The sequence below is a fragment of the Micromys minutus genome, assembly GCF_963924665.1.
Source record: "Micromys minutus genome assembly, chromosome: 4".
Taxonomy (NCBI): domain Eukaryota; kingdom Metazoa; phylum Chordata; class Mammalia; order Rodentia; family Muridae; genus Micromys; species Micromys minutus.
The window spans coordinates 62,404,427-62,429,834 of NC_137973.1; the positions used below are offsets into that span (position 1 = coordinate 62,404,427).

Consider the following 25,408-nt stretch of genomic DNA (forward strand, 5'->3'; position numbering starts at 1 on the left):
TGTCCAAGGCCTACCTTTTAGGCCAGTTCTCTTAAATACAGTCCTGTTCTGGTTCTTCCTTTCTTAACAATCACCATTTATGTGGTTAACACAGGTACAAATCTAAGAATCATCATTACTTCCCTCTCTAAGCTTGCCTAGGCAAGGCATTCTTAATGTTTAATTTTTCACCATTTGCTTTTCAAACCTTGTTTCCTTCCCTATTACCTTGTCCTTATCATCTGCATTAAAGGGCTGCCTCCAGTTGCCTTTCCTACATGCACCCTGTCTATTCATGGTCTGACCCATCTGTTCTCCAGTGTGTCGCATAAACAATTCAAGAGCTTTGCCGTCCTTCTCAGATAAGCATTGGAACAAAACTGTCAACCCATATAAATCATATAAAGTCTTATATGACTTGGCCTTCCTTTTTCTCACTAGTCTCACACTACTCCTTGCCTGTTCAAGCATCCACTCTGGGCTTCTTCAGATGCTCAAGAGCAATTGCTTCCTCTGCAAACAGCCTTCATGGGCCCTTTCCCCTGTCTGGCATGATCGCTCTTGACGCTCTTCCCTAGTTAATGCTGCTCTTTACTCGGATTCAGCTCAGCTCTTGATTCACTGTGGCATCCTCCCCGAATGCTTTTAATCAGAGCCCTCCTGAGAAGTTCGCAAGAGCCTTTCTCCTGCACACTCCTCTCACTCCTCACACGGTATCTCTCTTCAGCGTTGTGATCACCCATCCAATGATGCACGCTTTCTAAATGCTTTCTGGTTTTGCTAACTTCTGTTCCCCAGAGCCAGGTACAATACCTGTCTGTGTAGTTGGCAAACATTATGTTAGTGTTCAGTAAGCCATAAAGCCAAGTTAACCTTCAAGGAATAGTTATGATCCCTGAACCTACAATACAACCCAAATCAACATGGATGGCAGCATTCTTGGAACACTTAGGCATACGTAAAAGCATTCAAGCATCACACTGTTTCCTAGGACATTGCCATTGAACTGGACTGGGACTGTCTGAGCCATTGTGAAGGAAAGATAAATTCTATTCAGGTTGTGCTTTTTGATGAGAAAACAAGATTATAGATGATTTTTAATGGTAGACAGAGGACATAATTAAAGAAGATATTTTAAATATTCAAATTTTTGCTCATGGACAGTCCACTCTATAACATACCTGACTACTTGGAAAGGCTAGACAATCCAATCGTAGAAAAAGCTGGGAACTTGGTGCCTTCTCCATCAACCAATCAATCACCCTGCTCTACATACATGTAGTTCTCCAGTTTTATATCTGTCTTAGTTAGGTTTTACTGCTGTGAACAAATACCATGACCAAGGCAACTCTTATAAGGACAACATTTAATTGGGGATAGCTTACAGGTTCAGAAGTCCAGTCCATAATCATCAAGGCAGAAGCATGGCAGCATCTAGGCAGCCATGGTGCAAGAGGAGCTGAGAGTTCTACATCTTCATCTGAAGGCTGCTAGGAGAAGACTGGCTTCCAGGCAGCTAGGATGAGGGTCTTCAAGTCCACACCCACAGTGACACACCAACTCCAACAAGGCCACACCTTCTAATAATGCCACACCTTGGCCAAGCATATACAAACCATCATCATACTATCACTAAGGATTAAAAAGGCAGATTTATCCTTTAAAAGAAAGACTACAAAGACGAAGTATGGAGATCCATATTTTTTTCTTGATATAGTTCATTCCCCATTCCTTTCTCTTACAGACCCAGTAGGTCTCGACATTACCAAGTTTGGACAGCTTTATTAGACTGGCTAAAACCGAACTCTCAGCTGATAGTTCAAACAGTGAACAGAGTTATTGTTCACGAAAACTACAATGGCAAAAGCTACCAAAATGACATAGCTTTGATTGAAATGAGAAAGCAGTCAAACAAGAAAGACTGTGAGCTCTCCAATTCTGTGCCTGCCTGTGTCCCATGGTCTCCATATCTGTTCCAACCAAATGAAAGATGCACTGTCTCTGGATGGGGTCGAGAGAAAGGTATGTGCTTTACCTCCAGGGTTGGACATTGGATTAGAAATGTATGGGGACCCATCTAGTACAAAAATATCTTACACAAAAGTGAGCGCCATCCAGTAAGGGCTTCTTGCCTGAGCTCATGACCTGAGCTGCTGCTCAGAGCCCCATTGTCAGAACAACATGAAATTGGAGATGCAGCGTAATGCTTGGGTGCTTGTCTAGCATGTGCAAGTTCTTGGGTTTGATCCCCAGGACCAAAACCAAGAATCGAATGGGTTCTTGTGATGGTGTACACCTATAATCCTAGCAGCAGGAGGATTGGGAGTTGAGGCCAATAAGATTTGCTTCATTTTTTTACCTATAGAAGTGCTAATGAAACAGTTTTATTTCAAATGGACCTCCTGAGAGAGAATAGGTAGAGAGGGAATCACAGTTCCATATACCATGTTGCTTAGCACAGGGCTAAGACACAGGCAAAGAGAGTAATTTGGCATAAGACATTTGTAAGGTCTGCAACTAAATTACTGTGATTTTATACAGTCTCTTATCACATTGAGTTTTATTAAGCAACTACTTTGTGCAAGAATATTCTGGATGTTGGTGAAGAATGAGGCAGGTCTATCCCGAGCTCTTGGACCTTTGCACAGCGAGGAAGCAGACAGGCTGAAAGGAAAACTGCATCATTTGCATCAAATCGCTGTGAGCCAGGGAAAGGAAGAGGGGATCTGGGACCAAATGTTGCTCCTCAACCCATCCTCCTGTCTCTGGGTGCTTATGCTGCTCTCTCTCATTTCCCTCGGGCTGTCAGTCAGGAGCACCTGGCCCTTCTCTTTCTACAGACCAAAGGTGTTCAAGTCCCTTTGACTTCAATGTGAAGGAAGTTCTATCTCCTGGTCCATCAGTTCAGGTCACTTAAATAGGTACTTCCTTTAAGCTCAAAAGCATGTACATTCCGACAACAGCACTGGATTTTCTAACTTCTTCAAGGATGCTTTCTGATGGTAATTTCAAAGAAATTCGTGGTTGCAGGAAAAGATATCAAAGATGCATGTGAGGAGGCTCCATCACTGCCTCTCAGGTCATTCTTCTACGGAACCTATCAACAGTGGGAGTGGGTTATACCTCAGTCACCACAAGGGCCAGCTCTTTACTAAATAATTGTAGCTTCACTACACATGTTCAATGGCCTTCCTTCATTTCCATTCAGAAAGGTAATTCTAGAAACTAGGGATATGAAGAGACTATGATTTAAATGTGCCAAGAAAGGGTCTTCAATTATTAATATATGTAATAATTATTAAAGTACATTCATTTATCTTCTTAATGCTTTACTAAGCTAAAACAATCTTTATTTAGACTTCTCCTTGGCAGCTCCTAAATATCTGTTTTCTCACTTTGTATAGATAACCAAAAAGTCTACTCACTTAGGTGGGGCCAAGTTAACCTCATAGGCAACTGCTCTCAGTTTTACCCAGATCGCTACTATGAAAAAGAGATGCTGTGTGCAGGTAAGTGCCCACGGGGTAACCTGGGGTACCCATTCTATTAGTCTGCTTTGCCCTTCCCGATTGTATCTGAATCTCCTCACAGTGTGGTGTAGAGCACAAAAGTCAAGCAGAACAACTATGCTAACTCAGGGAAACAGAACGTTTACAGATTATTTCCTACACTTCAGTCTGCAGTCCCCAAAAGGACCCATGACAGCTCTGTCAGGAAAGTTTTTTTTTAAAAAAAGTGCAAGTCTTCGTGTGCACCAGTGTGGGGGGCAGGAAAGAGGAGCAAGGGCCCTGACGAATGGATGAAAATGTAGTTTTGTCTCTCTCAGGTACCAGTGATGGGTCCATTGATGCCTGCAAAGGAGACTCTGGAGGACCCTTGGTCTGCAAGGATGTCAACAACGTCACTTATGTTTGGGGCATTGTGAGCTGGGGTGAAAACTGTGGGAGGCCAGAGTTCCCAGGTGTTTACACCAGAGTGGCCAATTATTTTGACTGGATTAGTTATCACGTGGGAAGGCCCCTAGTTTCTCAACACAATGTCTGAAGCTACAACCTCCTTCTTTCTACACTTATTCTTTCAGGGGTTACATTGTAATTGAAATAAAACTACACAATTAGTTCTCCTCAGAGCTGGTAAGAAGCAAGTCTTACCGCTTGTCCGAAAGTTTTTTCAAAATGTATGCTATTGTAGGATTCTGCCATATAATCCCCAATAAATATTCCAGTTAAGCATACAAGATAGTTTGTTTTTGTTCGTTTGTCTGTTTTTCACTGCCTAGTACAACTCAGCTACACCCTCAGCCCACACATTTTATTTACAGATAGTTTGACTACATTAACTGTTCAGGAAGGAATGAAGGTAGTTTAGTGACATTAGAATCTCACAAGACTGTGTTCAAGTCACAAATCTGCCACCAACTACATTAGGCATTGGGCCATTTATTATATTCTTTGTGTATTATGTCCCATCTGTATTTATGGTTTTCCCTGGGGAGACCATGAACAAGCATCTATTCATCCCAAGTGGGGTGCCAACTACAGACCAAAGACATTATCACACCCAAGTCTAGCTTGAGAAAGCAATGAGCCTATTGGGGCTCCTTACGGGATCATAGTTACTTAAGGCAGCTGGATCATCAGCAAACTTACCCAAGTATAGATGACAACTCAGAGGAGATTGCTGGGGCTCACTACCCAATTCGTAGGCAATTCCACAGAAGAGCACCGCCTCTCCCAGCTGCTGCAAACTACCAACACTACCTTGGAGAAGGGTCTATTGATTCTTGTACCTTTCTGAGCTTCCTGAGTCTAGTGAATCTCTTTAGTTTCCTGGCCTTTATGAACCTCTCTCCCTCCATGAGAAGAAAGAAAAGCTACAGGATGTTTCACAACAAGAGAAGGGGTGAAAATGAACCTGTGTTTTGGTAAAAAGTCTGGCATAGAATCTGTTATGGGGCAATGACACCTGCCAGCTCTTGTCCCATTTCTCTGCTTCTTTAAGTACTAATACATTTTTCTTCTGTCACAGGCTCCCCTAACCTTCCATGGAACCCTCTCCACAGCCCCTCCCCGGTATTGTCATGGCCACTTGACTGCTCTCCCACCAGCAGCCCTTGACTATCTCTTGGGTTCCTTGTTCTTAGCCTTCTTGCAAGCCACGCCCTTCTGGTTGCTTCTGCTTTGCTCTTTCTCTGGTGTCCTGTATCTTGACTCATTTTTAAGTTCTGCCGAGTCCAAGGGCTCATGAGTTCACAACCTCCTCCCCCGCCCCCCCAGTCTCTACCTGTCCTACAACAGCACACTAACTAAATGTGCCACCAAGTACTTGCCATTTCAGGGGTGATGTGGCCAACCCTGTATTTCCTAACTGTGTCCCTTTTCCTCTCCCCTCTGCATAAAGCATCACCATTTTGTCAGGGATATAGCAAATGTTCCAACTCCATCATAATAGCCCGCTTTAATCTCAGAACAGCGTTGATCTTTCTTGAGGCATTGTTTTTATTAGTTTCCTTCCTCTTCTCCAACTGTCACCCCAAGGACAGTGTGAGACAGATGACAGTCCTTATCTGTCTTTTTCTTTGGCTGTACCTCTTGCTCTTAACAAACATTCAGAGATGTTCAGTGAATCAGCATTAACTTTAGGATTTGCTTTAAAACCAACGCTGTCATTGTGAAGCAGAGAGTGGAAATGTCTACTGGGTTCATGCTCCACGGTCCTCCAATGACGTACCCTCCTCCCAGTTGTTGTTTGTTTCCTTTAAAACCCCCTTCTCGCAGCCACTCCGGGTCAGACTCCTCTACTCCTGCGTGGGATATGAGTCTCGACCCCAGTGCACTGGTCCATTAAAAAACCTTGTGTAATTGCAGCAAGGATGGTCTCTCGTGAGTTCTTGGGGGGTTGTGTTATCCCGAGACTTGACTGAGGGTCTCCCCTCTGTGGGGGTCTTTCAGCTGAAGGCTCAGAACCCCATTCTGCACACTGACTTGAAACCTGCAAAAACAAACAAAAACCTTCGAATGGACTAGGGTGAGGTTCTCAAGGGCAGTGACTCAGCTTTCCAAGGTGGCCCCAGGCAGGAAAAGACCAGGTAAGGTGGGAACAGGATGTTCTGACTCCAGGGCTTATCCAGGTCAGAGGTGTCTCTCAGGACTCTGAATCACAAACAGAATCCAATGTGATCAGCTAGCTTAGTTCCAATAGAGATTCAGTGCCTCCATTGGATTGGCCTATAGACAAGTTAGTGGGACATTTTCTTGATTAATGACTGATGAGTGAGAGCCGTGCAACCAGGGGCAGTGCCAGCTCTAGACAGATGATCTGAGCAGGTTAGGAGCCAGCAAGCCAGTAAGCAGTGTTCCTCCATGGTCTCTACTTCAGTTCCCGCCTCCAAGTCCATGCCCTGATTTCTTGTCCTTACTTCTCCCAGAATTCTAAGAGGAGGACATAAACCTTCCAATCCTCAAGTTGCCTCTGATCATGATCTTTATCACAGCAACAGAAACAAAACTTGGTTTTATAACAAACCAAGTTGAAAGTAAGGATGGCAGGGAAGTCCTCACCTACCTCAGGAAAGAGACCCCAGGCCACCCTGAAGACAGAGTCAACAACAATTGCAGCTGCTTATTGGTGAGTTAAAAGAACAAAGAGCTAAAATAATTACCAGCCTTCACACCTGCAGGAGGAGTGGGGGTGGGGGGGCTGGGAAGGTGGGGGTGTGGGTGGGAAGGCTGGGGTGGGGAGGAGAGGGGGGTGAGGGGATGAGAAGTGGGAGATGGGGTTTGGGGGAATGGAGTGAGGATGGGGGGATGGATGGGGGTTGGTATTGGGTTTGGGGGAATGGAGTGAGGATGGGGGGATGGGGGTTTGTGTTGAGGGATGGGGGTTGGGATTGGGTTTGGGGGTGGGGGATGGGGTGGAAAATGGAGGGTTGAGGAGGGGGTTGAGGGATGGGGGATGAGGGTGGGGAATGGGGGTTGGGGATGGGGAGGGGGTTGGGGTAGGAGATGAGGGATGGGGGTGGGGGTGTGGGAGAGCAATAATACCTACCAACTGACTAACAGAACTATTCCCTAGGCAAGGGATTCCAATTGTGATGCAACCCAATGCTTGAAGCTCCTGCCATTTTAGCTTCTTCACTGTGATCAAGTGTGTTGCAGTAAATATTTTAAAAGGGGGCGACTGGTTCCAGTGTCCAGTACCTCGACACAATGCCCCAGGTACTCTCTCCGTTAGAAAATAAAACTCTCTCACATTAGTTCTGGCACTTGAGGGCCACATAGAACTAACATATTCATCTTATCCACGGCCTATCCCCTCTGGTGTCTCTCTCCCAGCAGAGGGTCAGCCACAAACTCTACCCACACTGCAACCAGCCCAACAATTAAAAACTCCAGAAACTTGTAATTTAACAATGGCTTTATCTCAGATTTTTTTTTCTGTAAATTTTACACTCCACAAAATATCCACATTATAAACTCAGAGCCAAATAATATAGTTTTCCTATCTCGACAAGACAAATCATCCTATACAAATCCATCCCTTATAAAATACTCATAACAACCTGTAGCTATGCAGAGGCACACAGATAGGGTCATCCTATCTTCCTCTTCCTCCATCTTGCCTCTTCCCTGGCTTCTCCTCTCTTCCTTTCTAAAACTGTCCCTGACAAGATTAGACAAACTGTCCCATCACAGGCCTTGTGCCAGCCCTCCTTTAATTTTAACCACACAAGTGGACCCTGGAATTGAGCCAGAAAAACAAACAAGCAAGCCTTTAGGTGTTTTCTTTATTATTATTATTATTATTATTATTTATTATTATTATTATTATTATTATTATTATTATTATTATTATTATGTGTTTGTATGTATATGTAGAGGTTTAAGGACAACTTGGAGAACTCTCTTCTCTCCTTCCACCCTAGGTCCTAGGCCACTTTCCAAAGGCCTCGAAGCTTGAGGAGACACACACACACACACACACACACACGGAGAGCAGCTCAGTGTCCCTGGTACCTAGGGTGCATCAGAGAAAAGGACAAACTGAGTGTGGCCTCATGCCCAAGAGTTGAAACCACTAAAGAATTTATGTATAAAGTCCAAACGGGAAGCAGGCAGGAAGAGGTCCAGGGGAGGGTGGAAGGCAGACATGAGATATGGAAGACAGGGTATCCTTCAGATCCAAGGGAAACTGAAGAAGACAGAAGCCACATCGGGGAAGGAAGAGTGGCCCTGGTTCTAGATAGGCTAAGGAGGGAAAACACAGTGTCTGGGGACAAAACCAATGACATGGTACCAGGGAAGGGGGAGGTGGTCTACGGCAAAAAACGAGATTTTCATCTTAAATATGAGATGACTGGCGTGGCCCTGGATGGCAGCTAATACAGAGATTCGAGGAACTGAATCCGGTTTGACCAGCCCTGTTCTTGCACCGTGTGCAATAGACGAGAAACGGTACCCCGAATCTGGCATTTGACATGCAATCCCTAAAGAGAGAGACGGCAAACCGAGTCCTCAGAGCACAGGTTAAGGGGAAAGACTACCAAAGACTCACCAAGATGCAAACGTGTAAAGAAATAGAAAAGAGAGAAGTTTGGAGCCAAGATCTTAGCACTTGGGAGGAGAATGTGTTCAAGGCAAGTTGGAGGGCAGCCTGGGCTACAGCCCAAGACCCTGTCTCAGAAAAATTAACCGTGGGCTTGTCCCAGGTAACCTTACCGCATTTGTCCCGTTTTGGAAGACATATTCCTGCCTCCCTCTCCTCTGTCTAATCCGTGATTAGCCTTTTCTCTACAGTATTTGGAATTTTAAGGAGGGGTAACTGTGACGTTCCTTTTCCTTAAATTTAGAAGCAATGGAGGAAGTGCTCTGGTTGATTAAGAGTTCCATCCTCAACAACCCTCAGAAATGGCAACTAGGATTGCCAGGATTGCAGCTGATCGTAAGGTCCCCACAAGGACCCAGGAGGTAAATCGAGGCTTGGTAGGCTGCAAGGCCAAGTGGGCAGCCACAGGTTCAAAGGGACCCGGGCTGGACTCCCAGGCCACGCCCAGAAAAGACAGAGACTGCTAAGCCCAAGGGAGGTTGTGTTACAGGTCGTTCTTCATTGTGGTGCCTCGGTGAACACGAGAGCTTTGCCAAAAAAAAAAAAAAAAAAAAAAAAAAAAAAAAAAGCAAACAAACAACCTTACTAGGAGCCAGGAGGTAGTGACTCATGCCTTTAATCCCAGTAGACGGATCTCTGAGTTCGAGGCCAGCCTGGCCTACAGAATGAGTCCCAGGACAGCCAGGGCTACAACAGAGACCCAGTCTTGAGAAACAAAATAAAGCCAACTCACTATGGTGCTGAACCAAAACAATGACTACGTCTAAAGCACGAGTAAGGGCGTTTGTACCACTCCAGAGAGGTAGGACTGAAAGCTCCACCAAAGTTCGGGAGACCACGTGGGCGAGGAGGTCGCCACCCCACTCTCCGGGCTCCCACGCTGCGGCGCATGCGCACTGTGCAGGCGCGCGTGCCCGGGCAGGCCCACCGTTGGGCGGCGCTCAGTGACGGGGCGCGAGCTCGCCGGCGCCGAGGAGGCCGGGGTCTGAGCGGGAGCGCGCCCCGCTGCCCAGCCCGGCCGCCCCGGCCCCGCAGATGGTGGCTCCGCGGCCCGCGCCCGCCCGGGGCCCTGCGCTCCTGCTCCCGCTCCTGCTCCTGCTGGTCACCGCGCGCGGCCAGGAGCAGGACCAGACCACCGACTGGAGGGCCACCCTCAAGACCATCCGCAACGGCATCCACAAGATAGACACGTACCTCAACGCCGCGCTGGACCTGCTGGGCGGAGAGGACGGGCTCTGCCAGTACAAGTGCAGCGACGGTGAGGCGCGGGGGGGTCCGGGGTGCGGGGCGGGACAGTGCGGGGGCAAGGGGGTGGGGGAGGGGGACAGGTAGGGAGCAAGGAAATGCCCGGCAGCGGGGATGGAGCGACAAGTGTGGAGGGGGTAGATAGGAGCAAGTATGGTGCAGGAAGATGGAGGGACGAGTGTGGGGCAAGGGGATGGAGAGACAAGTTGTGGAGTCTGTAGATGGTGGGATAAGTGTGAGACAGGTTAATGGGAGTAAGGGGGCACTTTCGGAGCAGGGGGATGGCGGACAGGTAAGGTGCAGGAAGATGGAGGGGTTCTTGCGGAGTAGAGGTGGGGGTGGGGACAGGGACAGGGAAGCGGGGTGGAGGGACAAGTGCGGGACTGGGAAGATAGGGGGACAGGTGCCAGACCGGCATTGACTGCGTCCTCGGGTGTGGAAAGAATGAGCAGCGCTTGGAGCGTGCTGTCCCTGGGATTGAGCAAGCTGGGAACAAATGTGAGAGGTCACCTGAGTGCGCGCTCCGCACTCTGCTCTCCTTTGCATCTGAGTTTCTCACCTTCTGTCCCTGCAATTGCACAAAGTTGCCTAAGAGCTTCCTGGTGTACGGAAAAAGCTGGGAGGGAAATGGAACAGACTTATTTTATTTTAGCTCGTGCGGTCATGCGTTTCCCCCCCCACCCCACCCCACCCCCGCGCACACACATCATCATCATCATCATAATCTAATTGATTCAGCTAACATATGAAGCGAAACAATTTAAAAGCCATCAGTTGATTTTTAATGCTGTTTTGTTTGTTTATCTGCAAAACTAGGTACAATAAATTGTGGCTTTTGTATAGATTTCTGGTGCACTTGTTTTTTGAGGGAGGTATACTGCATTGAAAGAATTCCCCTAACTTCTAGAAAAGTCTATTAAGACTTGCAGTTTTGTTTTGCTTGGATTTTCTGAGACCGTGGCATGAAACTTGGTATGTAGCTGAGGCTGGCCTTGAACTCCTGTTCCTTGGCCTCCTGGGTGCTTGGATGTCAGACACAAGCCACCTTGTTTACCTTGTAGCTTTCTTACCTTGGGTATCACTGGCCCGTCTTCTTGTCAGTGTTGGGGTTTTTCTGTTTAGTCCTTTCATTGTTTTTAAATGTTCTGTTTAATCTGAGAATTTGCTTATGGCAGTTCGGATAGTAATAAAGTCAGCACTTACGGCAGAGATTTGAGTGTTTGAGGGTTTTTGTTATTTTCATGTTTTATTTATTTATTTAGCATTTGATTTGTGAGAGAGAGAGAGAGGGAGAGAGAGAGAGGCTTCTGTTTGGCAGTTTAAAATGTTAGAATTGAAGTTGGGGTTTTTTAAAATAAGATTTATATATTTATTTTATGCATATGACTACGCTGTACTGACCCTATTACAGATGGTTGTGAGCTACCATATGGTTGCTGGGAATTGAACTCAACCATTCTTAACCGCTGAGCCATCTCACCAGCCCTAGGATAGAACTTGTACTTGTAAAATCAAGTTTTTTATGAAATTAGCCAGGGATACCAGCTGAAAATAATAGAGAAATTCATGACTTTAGTGGGAAACCCTGATTGCAGAGTTGGTAAACATAATAATAATAATAATAATAATAAATAATGTCTCTCCTGTAAAACTGTGACACCCCCCCCCCCAGCCTATGGGTCTCCAGACAGCCTCTGCCTTTGTGTTAATGTAAAGAACCTTCCCTTGGATCCATTCTAGAGATCTCCCTTTGCCTCCAAAACTTATGCCCAAAGACTTCCACCGGGATGCACCAAGAAGAATATTTTCTTTCTGTACGATGTTTGTTTTTGTGAACTCTATTAGGGGTGTCGTGGGTAACAAAGAGTAAATGATAACAAGAAGCAGATAATAACTTCCCTGTGGCACAAGTTCTAACTTAACCCCTGACCATTATGGATTGTTAGTCTGGAGCGCGCGTCAGCCGTTGGAAGACGGGGATTCGGCCGGGGCAGATAAGATTTCTCCCTGTTCCTGGGGCTTGTGTTCTTTGTGGAGGAGCAGCCAGTGCGTCCACAGAACTGCTGTGACAGCTGCTTCAAGAACAAGAGACTTTCTTAACACAGTGAAATGAAGGACGACCACAGTGGTCCTGGGAAGCACCGGGAGCCATCTGCCTTTTATGTAGGCTGTGCCAGGATGGAAGAAGAAGGTCTCAGGATTGGAAAGAACGTTCCAGGAGGGGACAGTGAGCACACAGTTCCCAAGGGCACAGGCTCACAGGAAGCCAGTGTGACTGAAGGTGTCTGCCTGCGGCAGTGAGATTTGGAAGGCGCGGTCTTTTAAACAGCTCCTGAGTCCCAGCTGTAGAGTTAACACTGAGAACATCTCAAAGCTGTACTGTTCCGATGAAAAGGTTGCTTTAAACACCCCCTTACCTGGGTTTATTGCCAACAGTCTCCTGGGTAAGGCAAGAACTGCTGAAGGCAGCAAATGTGTGCACTTCCGTGTAACCTCCCTTTCCCGAGCTCGTTCTGGGTGTTTGCTCCCTTGGGGTCATCTGTCCTCAGATGGAAAAAGGCCCAAATGAGAGTTATCTGAAGTTTTTATGGGAATAAATTTTATGTTTGCCATTTAGCATGCTCTCACTAAATGACTGTTGACTTTTTCTTTACTCTCTATTACCCCCTAAGACAGTGTTTCTGTGAAAGTGAAGCTTGCTGATATGGCTGGTCAGTGAGCCCCCGGGAACTGCCTATCTCTGTTGCTCCCCAACACTGGGGTTATAAGCACACAGTCATCTGCCTAGCTACTTACCTGGGTGCTAGGGATTTGAACTCCAGTTAACGTGGCGTAACCATCACCACATTACCAGCCTGGGCCAGCTTCCCAGCCCTTCACTTTTTTTTCTCCCTGATGTCAAAGGAAATCAAGTGAGAAAAGTGTTCCATTTTGATTGAAAACTAGAAGAGAGTAGTTTCTAAAGCGTTTTTAGAATTTTGAATAAGTTGTGATATGTATGTGAGCAGGAGCATCTAGGTGCTGTATTGAGAATAAAGTGTTAGTGCAGGTGCGGAAGCCAGAACGGAACCAGGCTGCTGTGCGCACGAGTCCAGACAAGGGCTGGGGAGATGGCTCAGTGGTTAAGAGCACTGGCTGCTCTTCCAGAGGTCCTGAGTTCAAATCCCAACAGCCACTTGGTGGCTCACAGTAATGGGATCTGTAATCCTGTCTGTAATGGGATGCCCTCTTCTGTCAGGTCTGAAGACAGCTACAGTGTACTCATATAAATTAAAAAAAAAAAAAAAAGTATTTTTTTAAAGAGTCCAGACCAAGGGTGGCACTGAGTTTGCCTTGAGTCGGCAGGAGTCAGTGTGACGAGAGAGCGTTGGATCTGAGGGATAACGGGAACAAAGGACCTAAAGAATTTACTGTTGGCTTGGCATTAATTGTGACTAAGGCAGAAATGGTAGTGATGGTGATAGGAGGGGATACTGGAGCCATGTCCTTTTGTGCCTGAGACGTGTGTTTTCTAAGTGTGCAAAGGGAAGAGGCTGGCCAGGAGCAGGCAGCACACACTGTGTGGAGGTAGGATGTGGGCACAGATGTTAGGTGGGTGGGTTTTGATTGACTACTTTCTAATGAGAAGGGAAGGAAGTCATCAGCTTCTAGAAATGCTAAGAATGGACATGTTAGGACAACTGAGGAAAATAGGAAATGAATGACCTAGAGCGGTGGTTCTCAACCTGTGGGTCTCGACCCCTGCAGGGGTCACAATGGTAGCAAAATTACAGTTATGACGTAGCCACAAAAATAATTTTATGGTTGGGGGGGTCACCACAAAATGAGGAACTGTCTTAAAGGGTCACAGCATTAGGAAGGCTGGGAACCACTGCTCTAAGGAAAACAGTTACTCTCAGGGCCACATGAATGGTTTAAGTGTCAAGTGTTGCGTTAGTGATACCAGTTGGGATGGCCAGTAGTTTATGCCAGCCTCTGAGATTCTCACCTGCTACAGTTTCTTCCAGGTAAAATGACGGAGACTGTTTGAGAGTGTTTTATATCAAATTCATAAAAACTAAGGGGGGCAGAGGGAGGGAGGGAGGGGAGAGAGAATGAGAATCAGTGTCTCAGCTCCTGCAAACACTTAGGCTTTGGCTGCACAGTGAGAGGAGAGCACATTAAGGAGCCAACCACTTTTGTCAGTGGCTCTTCTGTATCGTGGCCACAGTACATCAGGATACTGTGGTTTCACCCCTAATTGTGTTTCTTCCATGAGTGAGCTTCTGTTTGCTTTGTAATATCAATATGGAAATGTTCAAAGTTTTCATGTCCAGTGTCTCTTAACACCACTTGTAACATTTTAATAACACACACAACTTGGCACCTGAATCAGCTAAGTATTGATTTTTGTGTGTGAGTGTCTCTCGCCTGCATGTATGGATGTACACCACATTCATTGTGCGCTCACGGAGCAGAAGAGGGCATCAGCCTTCAAGCTGGGGTTACAGACTGTTGTGAGCCTCTCTGTGGGGATTGGGAACCGAATCTGGGTCCTCTGTAAGATACCCAAGCAAAACACTGACATTGCTTTAAATATTGTTATAAGTGCTGTTAAGAGACACTGAACATTAAAACTTTAACATTTTTAATAAGCAACCTTATATATGACTTATTCTAAATAATTGCTTTAAATGTAGTCTTATTTGTTGAGTGAATGTCCATGTATTTTACTTGAGTGGGGCAGAGAGAGGAAGAGGGAGAAAGTATACATGGCCAGGCCATGATGTGCATGCGTAGTGGGTCAGAGGACAGCTTTTGGGAAGTAATTCCCAATTTTCACTGCAGGCTCTGGGGCTCAGACTCGGGTTTTCAGTTCATAGGGCAAGAGCTTCTGCCTGCTAAGCCGGCCTTGAGATAATATTTGATATAAAGGTGAATTTAGAACTTTCAAGTCCTGAACTGTTTCAGCAAAGTAGTTACTTTTACTGTTTGTGGTGAGTTTATTTGCTCCTTCTATGGAAAGAGAACATTTTAATTTTGGCAGAGTATTTATCATTTCGCTCTTATCTAGTAATTTCTTGGGTGTTAGTTGTGTGTGAGGCGAGGCATATTCTCTGGAAGGAAGACAAACTAGTTCTCATAGAGTTATCATAATATAGTTCATAAACATTAGAAAAACAACCAATCTTGGTGTTGGATACAGAAGGGAAGATGCTCTTTGTAGATGGAATGAGCTTGGAGGCTGTTTGAGAGAAGAGACATCAGTTTTCTAAAGAAACCGCAAACTAACAAACACACAAGCTCATGACCCTTTCGGTGCAGATGTTAGGGAGTCAGTTCCCAGCATTTAGTTCATTGTTCTTAACACTGTTTAATAAAAAGTAGATATGGATTTTTTTTCCCATTAATTAATTAATTAATTTGCTTTATGTTCCCCCCTCCCAGTACCCCTGTCACACGGCCCCTCCCTCATCCCTTCCTCCTCTTCATCTTTATGAAGGGTGAGGTTCCCCCTGGGTACCAACCCAGCGTGACACCTCAATTCACTGCAGGACTAGGTGCATCCTTTACCTCTGGGGCCAGACCAGACAGCCCACTTGAGGTATGGATCTTTGTTACTCAGAGTTACCACCTCCCTCTGCACCTCTGCAGGCCGCACTTGCGCTCCTGACGTGGCAGCTTTATACCTGCACTCTCATTTTACCCGTGGAGTTTCTCTGCCATCTCTGCCCCTAGGCCTCTGCTTCTCCAGTGGGCATAGTTACTTGGTAACTTTCTCTGACTTCATTTGCTTCTGGTCATTCTCTTGCTTAACAGTATCTCTCATATGAAGACAGTGTGTGTGTGTGTGTGTGTGTGTGTGTGTGTGTGTGTGTGTGTGTTGGTGGATGCTCACCTCCCTGTGATATGTCACTGTCTTGTAGGTGGGAAGGGGAATGTACCTGACATCTGAGCAGGGAGAAACACTGGACAAGCTGTCATTTTAAAATAAGCCTGTTTTCCATCAGCTTCCTGACAGGATTTTAGGTGATGTGCTTCTTCTGACTTTAAAACAGTTGTTAACCTGAAAAACTATATATAGTAAATAAATACCCTCTTTCCAGATTTGAACACACTAAGGTGTATTTGTAGTGCTTTTTTAAAAAGATCATTAATAGTCTGGCTCATTGATTTATGTATATCTCTAGAGCAGCAGTTCTTGACCTTCCTGATGCTGTGACCCTTTAATACAGTTCCTCATGTTGTGAGGACCCTCAATTATATTTTTTTTGTAATTTTGCCACTGTTAGTAATCATAATATCTTATATGAAGAATATCTGATATGTGATCCCTCTGAAAAATTCAGTCAACCCCAAAGGACTAGAGACCCACAGGTTGAGAACCACTGCACTAGAAGTTTGTGAGCATTTGAAGTTGCTCACTGTTAACTGTTAAAACCTGCTCAAGAGAAGACTTTATATTAATGCATAAGGAACTGGAGTGTTTCCTAAGAAGACAATGCCAGTTTAGCCTTTTTTCCTGCTATGGTTTTAAGTATGGCTTGTCTTCTCCAAAACTCAATTTTTTTTTTTTAAATTTCCATTAAAAGATCCAGTACTAAGAGGTGCAGAGGACTCTGCCCTCAGGAATTGATCATGTCTGATCTGTGTCTGCTTCATGGATCAATAGGGTTATCTTGTGACGAGTGTGCAGTAAAGCCTGTTTGGCTGCTTTTTCTCACTGTGGTCTCTACTCACGTGATGCTTTGATCTTTGAGAGAATGAAGCCAGCAAGAAAGCCAAAGCTAGATGCAACTCCTGGACTTCGGATCCAAAGTATGAGCCAAAATAAACCTCCTTTAAAAAATTACCTTGGCCCTTGTGATCAGAGCAACAGGAAATAGCCTGGGCTGGAGGTGTAGCCTAGTGCTAGAATTCTGCCCTCACATTTGTTCACATTTGCTCTAAGTTCAGTCAATCCCAGCACACACACACACACACACACACACACACACAGAGAGAGAGAGAGAGAGAGAGAGAGAGAGAGAGAGAGAGAAGAAAAAATAAATAAATAAACTGAGGCATCCACCTTCTTAAGCAGGGCTTTAAGCCGTAGATAAAACTGTGTAGTTTCTCATGATTGGCTGTGGGGACAGGAAACTAGCTAACACTACTTTCCTAAGCACACTCACAAGTACCTGCTGGATTCACATCATAACTGCTGCTAGAGGGGACTCCTCTACAGCAAGATGCTGCTTGCCCAAGTTCAGATTAATATGTATGGTTCAAGTTTATGACTCCAGGTCATACTGGGCAGATAGTCTGTGTACAGCTTATTAAACATGGTGGCTGATGTAGTGAACCCATCAAAATAGAATCTAACAATCCTGCAGCAGGTCTCAAAACTTAATAACAAATGCTGAACTTCTACAAGTTCTGCAAGTAGGTATTTATATTTTGAATTTTATTTTAATTAAAATTAAATCAATTAATTAGTTTGAGACAGGGTCTTTGGATGTGGCCCTGACTGTCTGGGATGCATGCACTATGTAGATGAGGCTGGCCTTGAACTCAGAACTGTCAGGCTCCTGAGTGCTGAGATCAAAGGCCTGCACCACCATACCCAACTAGGAGTAGAGATATTCTAAAAGCTCAGTTTTAGGAAGTACTTTTTTTTATTGCTGTCATTTCATAGTTTAACCCTGAGATACAGCCTCCATGAGCTGTGTTAAGATGAATGTTCTCTCGCCCCAGTCATCACATGTAATGATTAAGTTTTATGGTTCATTTATTCCTGTGTGTATGATGTATGTGTATGGGTGTGCACATTCCACAGTGAGCGTGTGGAAGTCAAGAGGACAACTCGTGGGAACCAGTCCTCTTTATCATGTGGATTTGGGGTGGGGGTTGAACTCAGGTCATTAAGTTTGGTAACAGATACTCCACCAGCTAAGCCATCTTGATGGCCCCTGGCTGCTACATTTCAAACTAGCTAGAAGTGGTCAGTGTTTGGAGGCCAGTAAATGAAGGCCCAGGAAACTCCAAAGACTGAAGAGTAAACAATGATAGTGTGCATTTATTAGATTAGTAGATTAACCTTCTACGTCTGCCCAGTGCCCATTTATCTGACTGACCATTTGTCATCAGCATTCATTGGAAATGTAACTACGTGTAGAAGCTATGCTAGGCAAGGGGCACGTACAACAGAAAAAGGCCTGCCCCAGTTTACAGTTCAGTATGGAGAACCAAATAGTAATTGAAGTAGGCAGATTAGTGGCATGGTGTGTTAGAAGCCAAGCCTTGCTGAAGTGTGAATGTTACTCTGCTTGGGTTCGTCTCACAGAATGCCATTCACTGGGTATGCACTGAGTAGACGTTGTTAGCTGCATCTGTGAAAGGGTTGGCTGCAGGGAACGGAGGCAGAGTATGTGATCTGACCATGCCCTGCAGTGGACTAAGAGAATTAGATTGCCATTGCATAACCGTATCTTTCTTCCATTAGCTTTAGCCAATCACATTCTAGTTGATGGTTATTGAGCTTTTTGTGGAATGGAACGTTTGCCGAACAGAAAGGTACGGTGTGTATCTAGCAGGTTTTCACCCAGAGCTCAAACATTAGATGTGCAGGAAGACATGTTGATCTTTCATACATGTGATGCAGTATTGTGTGCTCCTTTGGTCCAGGATAAGCTTTGGCTTGTTGTGACAGTGTAAATGGTAATGACCTGCGTGAATGCTCACATTTGTGTTTGTTCTGTGCTCTTCACGGAAACTGAGAATAGTCCCACGGTCAAGCACTTTAAATATATCATCATTCATGTTTGGTCAAACTAAATATTAAACATCTTCAGGGCTAGTCAAGCATGTTGTAAACCTTTACAAATACGTATTTAATTTTTTTTCTATTTCAAACTAAATATGACATCATTTGTGTTTTATTTAGGATCGAAGCCTGTTCCACGTTATGGATATAAACCATCACCACCAAATGGATGTGGCTCTCCATTGTTTGGTGTTCATGTAAATAGTTCTTTTTTGTTTCCTTTGATAAGCTTTGTGACTATTAGTCTAATATTTTTACTAATGCGAGACTGAAATGTTTCCTCAGGCTCACAAATAACTTTGTTTATTAGAATGGTTGCGTTTATTATTGTTTGCTAATAAAACACATTTAACAACTAAATAATATTAAACAGGTTTAAGGAAATGATTTGATTTTTATCCAGTGTAAATATCACATAAATGATATTTTCTCATTACCACAAACATAACTTGAAATTTTAAAGTACAAAGTAAAACTGGTTAGGGAGGACAGAAGTGCCTGAGGCTTGCTTTGTATAAACAAGGCCTGAATGAGGCACAGTGTGGAGATCACAGCGGTTGTTCTTGGGAGGACTAGACAAGTCGGTAGCCACAGGTGAAGGGAGGGTTATAAAACAGTTCCTGTCCACCAGGGTTGTGCAAGTTAATTAAAACAACGAAAACTAACTTATAGATTCAAAGTAATGGTATCTCTTAAAAATGGAAAAATACTTAGAGTTAAAAAACAAACAAACTACCATTTGAATTATAGGCGTTTAAGAGTTTTATGCAACATTTCACAGAAAGTACATTTATTTGGAGGAATGATCACAAAATACTTTGAAAATCTGAAGATCATAAAAGCCCTAGAGATTTCTTTTACTGTTCTTAGGCTTGTTATTTGTAAAGCTGTGCTTTGGAGACTAAAGAGATGGCTCAGTGGGTAAGTGTGCTTTAGTGCAGGCACAGGCACTTGAGTTGAGTCTCTGATGTTCATATACAAGCCAGGCATGTGTCTGTGGCCCTAGTGTTGGGGGGGTGGAGACAGGCAGAGCCTCAGAGCTCTCTAAATAATCAGTGTAGCCAAAACAGTGGTCTTCAGGCTCAGTGAAAAACTTTGTATCAGGGTAGTGAGAAAGACTCTGGCTGCCCTCCTGTGCCCCCCACACACATTCATTCCCCCACATGAATAAATAAATAAATCAAAAGAGAAAGTCAGCTGTACTTTGGGTAGTTAAAAGTTGTGAAAGTTACTGACAACTAACTTTAACACATCGAAATAGAGGAGTGGGTGTGGTGGAAGCTACATGGCTGGGAATTGGTAAGGAGAATGGGGAGGTTCTAACACAGGAAACATTTGTAGGCAGACAAGGGTTTGCGGATTGTCTACAGCAGTTGTCATTTACTTCCGTGAAGTTCACTTGAATGCATTACTTATGCCGGGAGCTTTGCATCTTACTGACAACAGTCTATCCGATGCATCTCACAGCTGAACATTGGCATCCCTTCCCTGACCAAGTGCTGCAACCAGCACGACCGGTGCTATGAGACCTGCGGGAAAGGCAAGAACGACTGTGATGAGGAGTTCCAGTACTGCCTCTCCAAGATCTGCAGAGATGTGCAGAAGACACTCGGACTGGCTCAGAATGTCCAGGGTAAGGGTGGCCTGCTGGCTGGGCTCGGATAGTTTCTAGTCGTGCAGTGAACACGTGATCAGAAGAGAAGCATACCAATAGAGCCTTCTCCACTCATTAACTGGCCTGAGACTGCTGTTCTGGTTGCCTGCAGTGAGGAGCTAGCTGATCACTTTTGTAATCTAAAAGTACAGCCACAAAAGCCTTTGGTAGGACTATCTGAGGCAGGGATGCTGTAGGCTAGGGATTACACAATGAAGGCACAAGTAGTCAGCATCAGGCAAGTTTCTCTGCTTGGTTTATAGAGCCCACCCTCAAGTTGTTTCATGAGACATGGGGAAAAGGACCAGGCGGCTCTCTTAGGTGACTCTCTGGGATTCCTTCTGGCTTGTCTGCACTTCTGTTTTGTTGCAGTACTGGGGATTAAAGAGTGTCGGGCAAGACTACTGAGCTGTGTCTGAAAGTTACATGTTTTTTAATGTGACTTATCCCATTCATGAGGGTGCTACCCCATGACCTAATCTCTTCTTGGAGTCCTTCCTACCCTACTTTCTTTACCTTGGAGGATAAGACTTCAACAGATAATTCTTAGAGGAACACAGATATTCATATAGACATTCACAGAGACAGTCGTAGCACCAGTGACCTTTACCATGTAGCACATCTGCTAGATTGATGACTCATGTGCCTGTAACCCCAGATCAGGAGGCTGCATGTCTGTTTATATTAGAGCACCAATAACAGACCAAAGAAACAATCACATGGGAGTCCAGCTTCTAAACCAGTGAGTCCATTAAGGGTACCTACAGGAACTCAAGTGATTCAGAAACAGCTCCATCACCTCAAGTTCCACTCTAGCATGGTGGACGAGGACTTGAGAAGGTTGCTTCATTAGAGCCCTGCTTTAGTTAGGGTTTCCACTGCTTTAAAGAGACACCATGGCCAAGGAAACTCTTAAAACAGAAATCATTTAATTGGTGCTGGGTTACAGGTTCAGAGGTTCAGTCCATTATCATCATCACAGGAATCATGGTAGTGTCCAGGCAGACATGGAATTGGAGAAGGAGACAAAAGTTCTTCTACATCTTGTTCTGAAGGCAAACAGGAGAAGCCTCACTTCCAGGCAGCTAGGAGGAAGTTCTCAAAGCCTACACTACAGTGACACACTTCCTCCAACAAGGCCACACCTCCTAATCCTGCCATTCCCTGGACCAAGCATTTCAAACCACCATAAGCCCCAACCTCCTGCCCACCTGTGTGCACTTATATCCTTAGGAGCTAGAACAGCTGGGATGCACGTGGGAAAGGTGCTGGAGCCTCAGGGAGGGAACATTAACAGCCCCTCTCCTATCACCTCAGACCTGCCTACTACTGCATTGTTTTGCTTGTTTATGGCCATGATTATAATGCCAAGGCATTCTGTGGGTCACCACAGTGGCCTCTCTCCATGATGATGGTCAGGTCAGGTCCAGAGGAAATGGCTTCTCTACCACAACTCCACCCTTTCTTTAGCTCTTACATTCTTCCTGTTCTTTCTATTCCTTCTTCCTCTTTTTCTTTTTTGTCTTTCCTTCCTTCTTTCTTTCTTCCTCTTTTTCTCTTTGTGATATTCCCTGAGCCTTGGAGAGTTGAATGTGAGTGTGTACAGGTGTGTATGCACACACCCAATTCTTTTCAGAGCAATGAGTCTCTTTGCCATGACAGTAGAGACCTATCCTCGGTGTCCGGCCAGTTAAGAGATTCAACAGGACTTCTGGTCCTGGGAGGCAGGAGAGGGACAGGAGGAAAGAGAGTTTTCTGCCATGCTTTGGAAGAAAAAGAACGAAACTGTGAGGTATGGGGTTGGGGGGTGGGGCTAGGGCTGCAGCCACCACTACAGGCAGGCGGCCAGGGATGCTTGGCAGGGGCTAGGTGGAGAGACGGAGATACTAAATTATAAGGTCACACTTTTCTAGGCGGAAGATATCTGCACCCAGCCATTGTGCCAAGAAGGCAAGTTGTAAAGAAAAAAAAAAAAAAAAAAAAGAGAGAGAGAGAGAGAGAGATTCAACAGTAAGCAGTACTCACTATAAAAATAATCCTTTCTCCATAACTGAAGCAGACAGCAGCAAAAATATGTGGGCATAAACAAGAATGAACATTTAATTGGGAATTTAACAAAACAGTAGCAAGACTCTCCCAAGTGCAGCCTGTAATTTCCCAGGGCTTTTGCCCTGTCTTAAATACCAAGCATTAAATCCATTGCATGTAACCGGTTTCAAGTCTGATCAGAAAGTAGTTGGTTGTACCCATAACAAGTGTACCATAGTGCACCATGGGCACATCTTGCATGGCACGTGGATGGCATTAACACAAAGGGCATAGCCAAGCAGAAAAGTCAGTGACAATAGTTCCCCAGTAAGCTATCATCTTCCGGCACTACAAATGTTAGCGAACGGGGAAGAAGAGGATTCAGACTGCTGTCAGCCTGGTTTCATGATGTCCTGTAACCCAGCAATAGGGACTCACAATCCAGTTATGGTACATGACAGAAGCAAGGGCAAAAGAAATGATTCCACCCAGGCCCGGCTTAGTGAGCCAGTAAATGTATAGGTACATTTTATAGGGATAAGGGTGACAGATGTAAAGCACCAGTTCTACTGAAAGTCCCACTCTAGAGTAGGTGATGACTCATGAAAGCTAAGTCACTGGAGTTCCAACTGCCAGGCATCCTCGTCGTAAGCTGAACTGCAGTCTCTGTGGAAATATAAGTCACTGTTCAGTACGAGTGTTTATAAGACATTTGCTTCTATGAAGCAAAGAATATACACTGAAGTTAGAAGATGAGTGGCAAAGATAAAGCCAGGAAAGAAAACTAACATTTTTAGTGCATTTTCCTTAAATTACTGTGCTAGATAATGTAGTCATATTTTCTTTTGGTGCTCACAAAACCCCGAGTGTCAGACCGGACCTCAGTATCTTTCTGGGAAGGAGAGTGAGGACAGGAACCTGTCTCTAGTCTCTCACTCTGAAGCCTGTGCTCTGATTATTGATGGCTCTAGACTGTCTCATACTGTACCTCTGACCCTGAGACCCCAGGACGACCTGTCCAGGAGGGAGCTCTCTGCCTCAGATGAGCCTGAGTTCACTGCTTAGAGCCTGAGTTCACCCACTAGCATGATTTTGGGAACAGTAGCCAACTGAGGCACAGGTGGATGGATTTCTTGTTTTGTTACCTAAAAGAGACACAGTTGTATAGCCAGGTGATGTTCTCCAGAGTTGATTATGCTCTGTAATGGCACAGTCTGTCCGAACTTTTAAAAGGATGAGTTTTAGAGTAAGATAATTCCTTAATATGAATATATGAAAAAAAGTATTTTAGTCGCTGGAAGCTATTTTTTGGTTCAGCCCTGTGAAGGTAGTATGTCTGAAGTTTCATAGAATAGGAGAAGTAAGTTGATAACCTTTTCTGTAGTTTTAATTCCCATGAGCATCCATCCCAAAGCCCAGTTTTAGAATTGGTCATAGAGAGAGAATGGGCTCCATTTCGTATAAGCTTCTTTAAGAATATGTGACCAGTTCTCAGAAGCCACATTGAGGTTTCCAATTTTTTTTTTGCATGTTTTCATTTTTTTAAAAATTACGTGTGTGTGTGTGCATCATGCATACCATAGCAGACATACAGAGGTCAGAGGACATAGCTTGTGGGCAGGTGGCTCTCTCCTTCACCATGGGATTGAATTCAGGACATCATGCTTGGCAGCAGGTGCCTTTGTCCACTGAGCCCCAGTGTTAATGAGGACTGAGGGTCCAGCCTCACTTGGCGGCAACAGATTCCTCCCTGCCTTGTAAGCAGTGGTTGTCAGACATCTTTATTGTGATTACATCCTTCAGATAAAAGGAAACTAGCACTGATGATCCCACTTGTGTTTCATAAAGATTATCTGTCTACCAAAAAATTATCTGACCAGTCAAAATCAAGTGTGCACGAGTGTGCGTGCACACACACACACACACACACACACACACAAAAGGTATGCACAAAACACACACACGCATGCACACATCTCTTGGAGAAGAGACTAAAATGGAATCTGCAGGGTGTGACCTGCTACATGCCTGTGTGCCTGCTGCCATGCGTGTGCTCTAGCAGGTAATAGAGGAGGGAACCGGCTGGGACCTGAGTGAAGCCTGACACCTGCCCAGTGGTGACGACACGTCTTTACTCTGCAGCATGTGAGACGACAGTGGAGCTCCTCTTTGACAGCGTCATTCATTTAGGCTGCAAGCCGTACCTGGACAGCCAGCGGGCTGCATGTTGGTGTCGTTATGAAGAAAAGACAGATCTGTAAAGAAGCCCCTGACAGATGGTGAGCAAGAAAGAATGGAGGACAATTTCTGCCAAAGAGCTGATGTTTTTACAGCCTGAAGCTGCCTTAGTTTTGTGATGGGTCATTTTGAGACCTTACTAGACTGTGTCTTGATTTTAAAACCTCAAAGTGAAAAGGGTGGGCCTGGAAGAAACAGGGAAGAGCATGCTTGGGACTGGAGCGAGCAAGACATCAAAGAGCATGCCTTCCTGGGCCTTGCTGTCTCGGTGGTTCCCCACACTGGGAAGAAAGCTTTAAGCCCATGTGACTTGGTTTTCATAGCTGTACTTAATAATAAAAATGAAAGCAAATGTAAAATCCACTGTAAGGACTTTTCAGCATTATTTCTTTTTGAAATATAGGACAACCTTTCCTTAGAACTATTATTTATTTTGAAATTCAAATATACATTTACACCTGGAGGAACTATTATTTCTCCATTTTAATTATACATAACGTGTTATTTCTCTGGATCCCACTAAGATAGGTATAAATGTTACTCACAATCACAAGGTTTCTAAGTGCATATTTCTTGAACAGTTGGAATCACCAGTTGACACTTCTCTTGAGAGACAACCCAGGACATCTAAGGATTGTGATGTGCACAATATTCAGAAACACAGCGCTCTGGTTTACAAACCACTTATAGCAAGCATCATTTTTTGCTGTGAATTCTAGGAATGATGGGTTTAATGAGCCAAATCTGTGCACTCTATGCTTCTGAGTTTGTGGTTACTCCCTAATCCCCATTTCTCATCCTCTATTCTGGAGTATTGTTAAAAGACCGTCATTTTCTAATGGAGGTCTTAATAAAAGCTATTCTTGTTAATAATA

The 25,408-nt window shown here is 44.7% G+C and overlaps 2 protein-coding genes across 9 annotated transcripts in view; both read left to right on the top strand.

Moving 5' to 3' along the window:
• CFI (complement factor I) overlaps positions 1–4,285 on the top strand; it is a 43,492-nt gene extending 39,207 nt beyond the window's left edge. For all 7 annotated transcript variants that reach the window (XM_080916380.1, XM_080916381.1, XM_080916383.1 and 4 more), the window contains 3 exons: positions 1,724–2,001; positions 3,384–3,488; positions 3,806–4,285. In XM_080916380.1, coding sequence (XP_080772506.1) covers positions 1,724–2,001; positions 3,384–3,488; positions 3,806–4,023 — 601 coding nt within the window. In that variant the 3' untranslated portion in view covers positions 4,024–4,285. The remainder of the gene's footprint in view (positions 1–1,723; positions 2,002–3,383; positions 3,489–3,805) is intronic.
• Positions 4,286–9,492: 5,207 nt separating this feature from the next.
• Positions 9,493–25,408, top strand: PLA2G12A (phospholipase A2 group XIIA). Of its 2 annotated transcripts, none has more exons than XM_080916081.1 (4): positions 9,493–9,841; positions 18,734–18,810; positions 20,081–20,246; positions 24,438–25,408. In XM_080916081.1, exons 1-4 carry the CDS (start codon positions 9,619–9,621, stop codon positions 24,554–24,556), a joined length of 585 nt encoding a protein of 194 aa, XP_080772207.1. In that variant the 5' UTR covers positions 9,493–9,618; the 3' UTR covers positions 24,557–25,408. The 2 variants fall into 2 exon arrangements, with proteins under 2 accessions (XP_080772207.1, XP_080772208.1); XM_080916082.1 differs by having other exon boundaries at positions 24,358–24,497.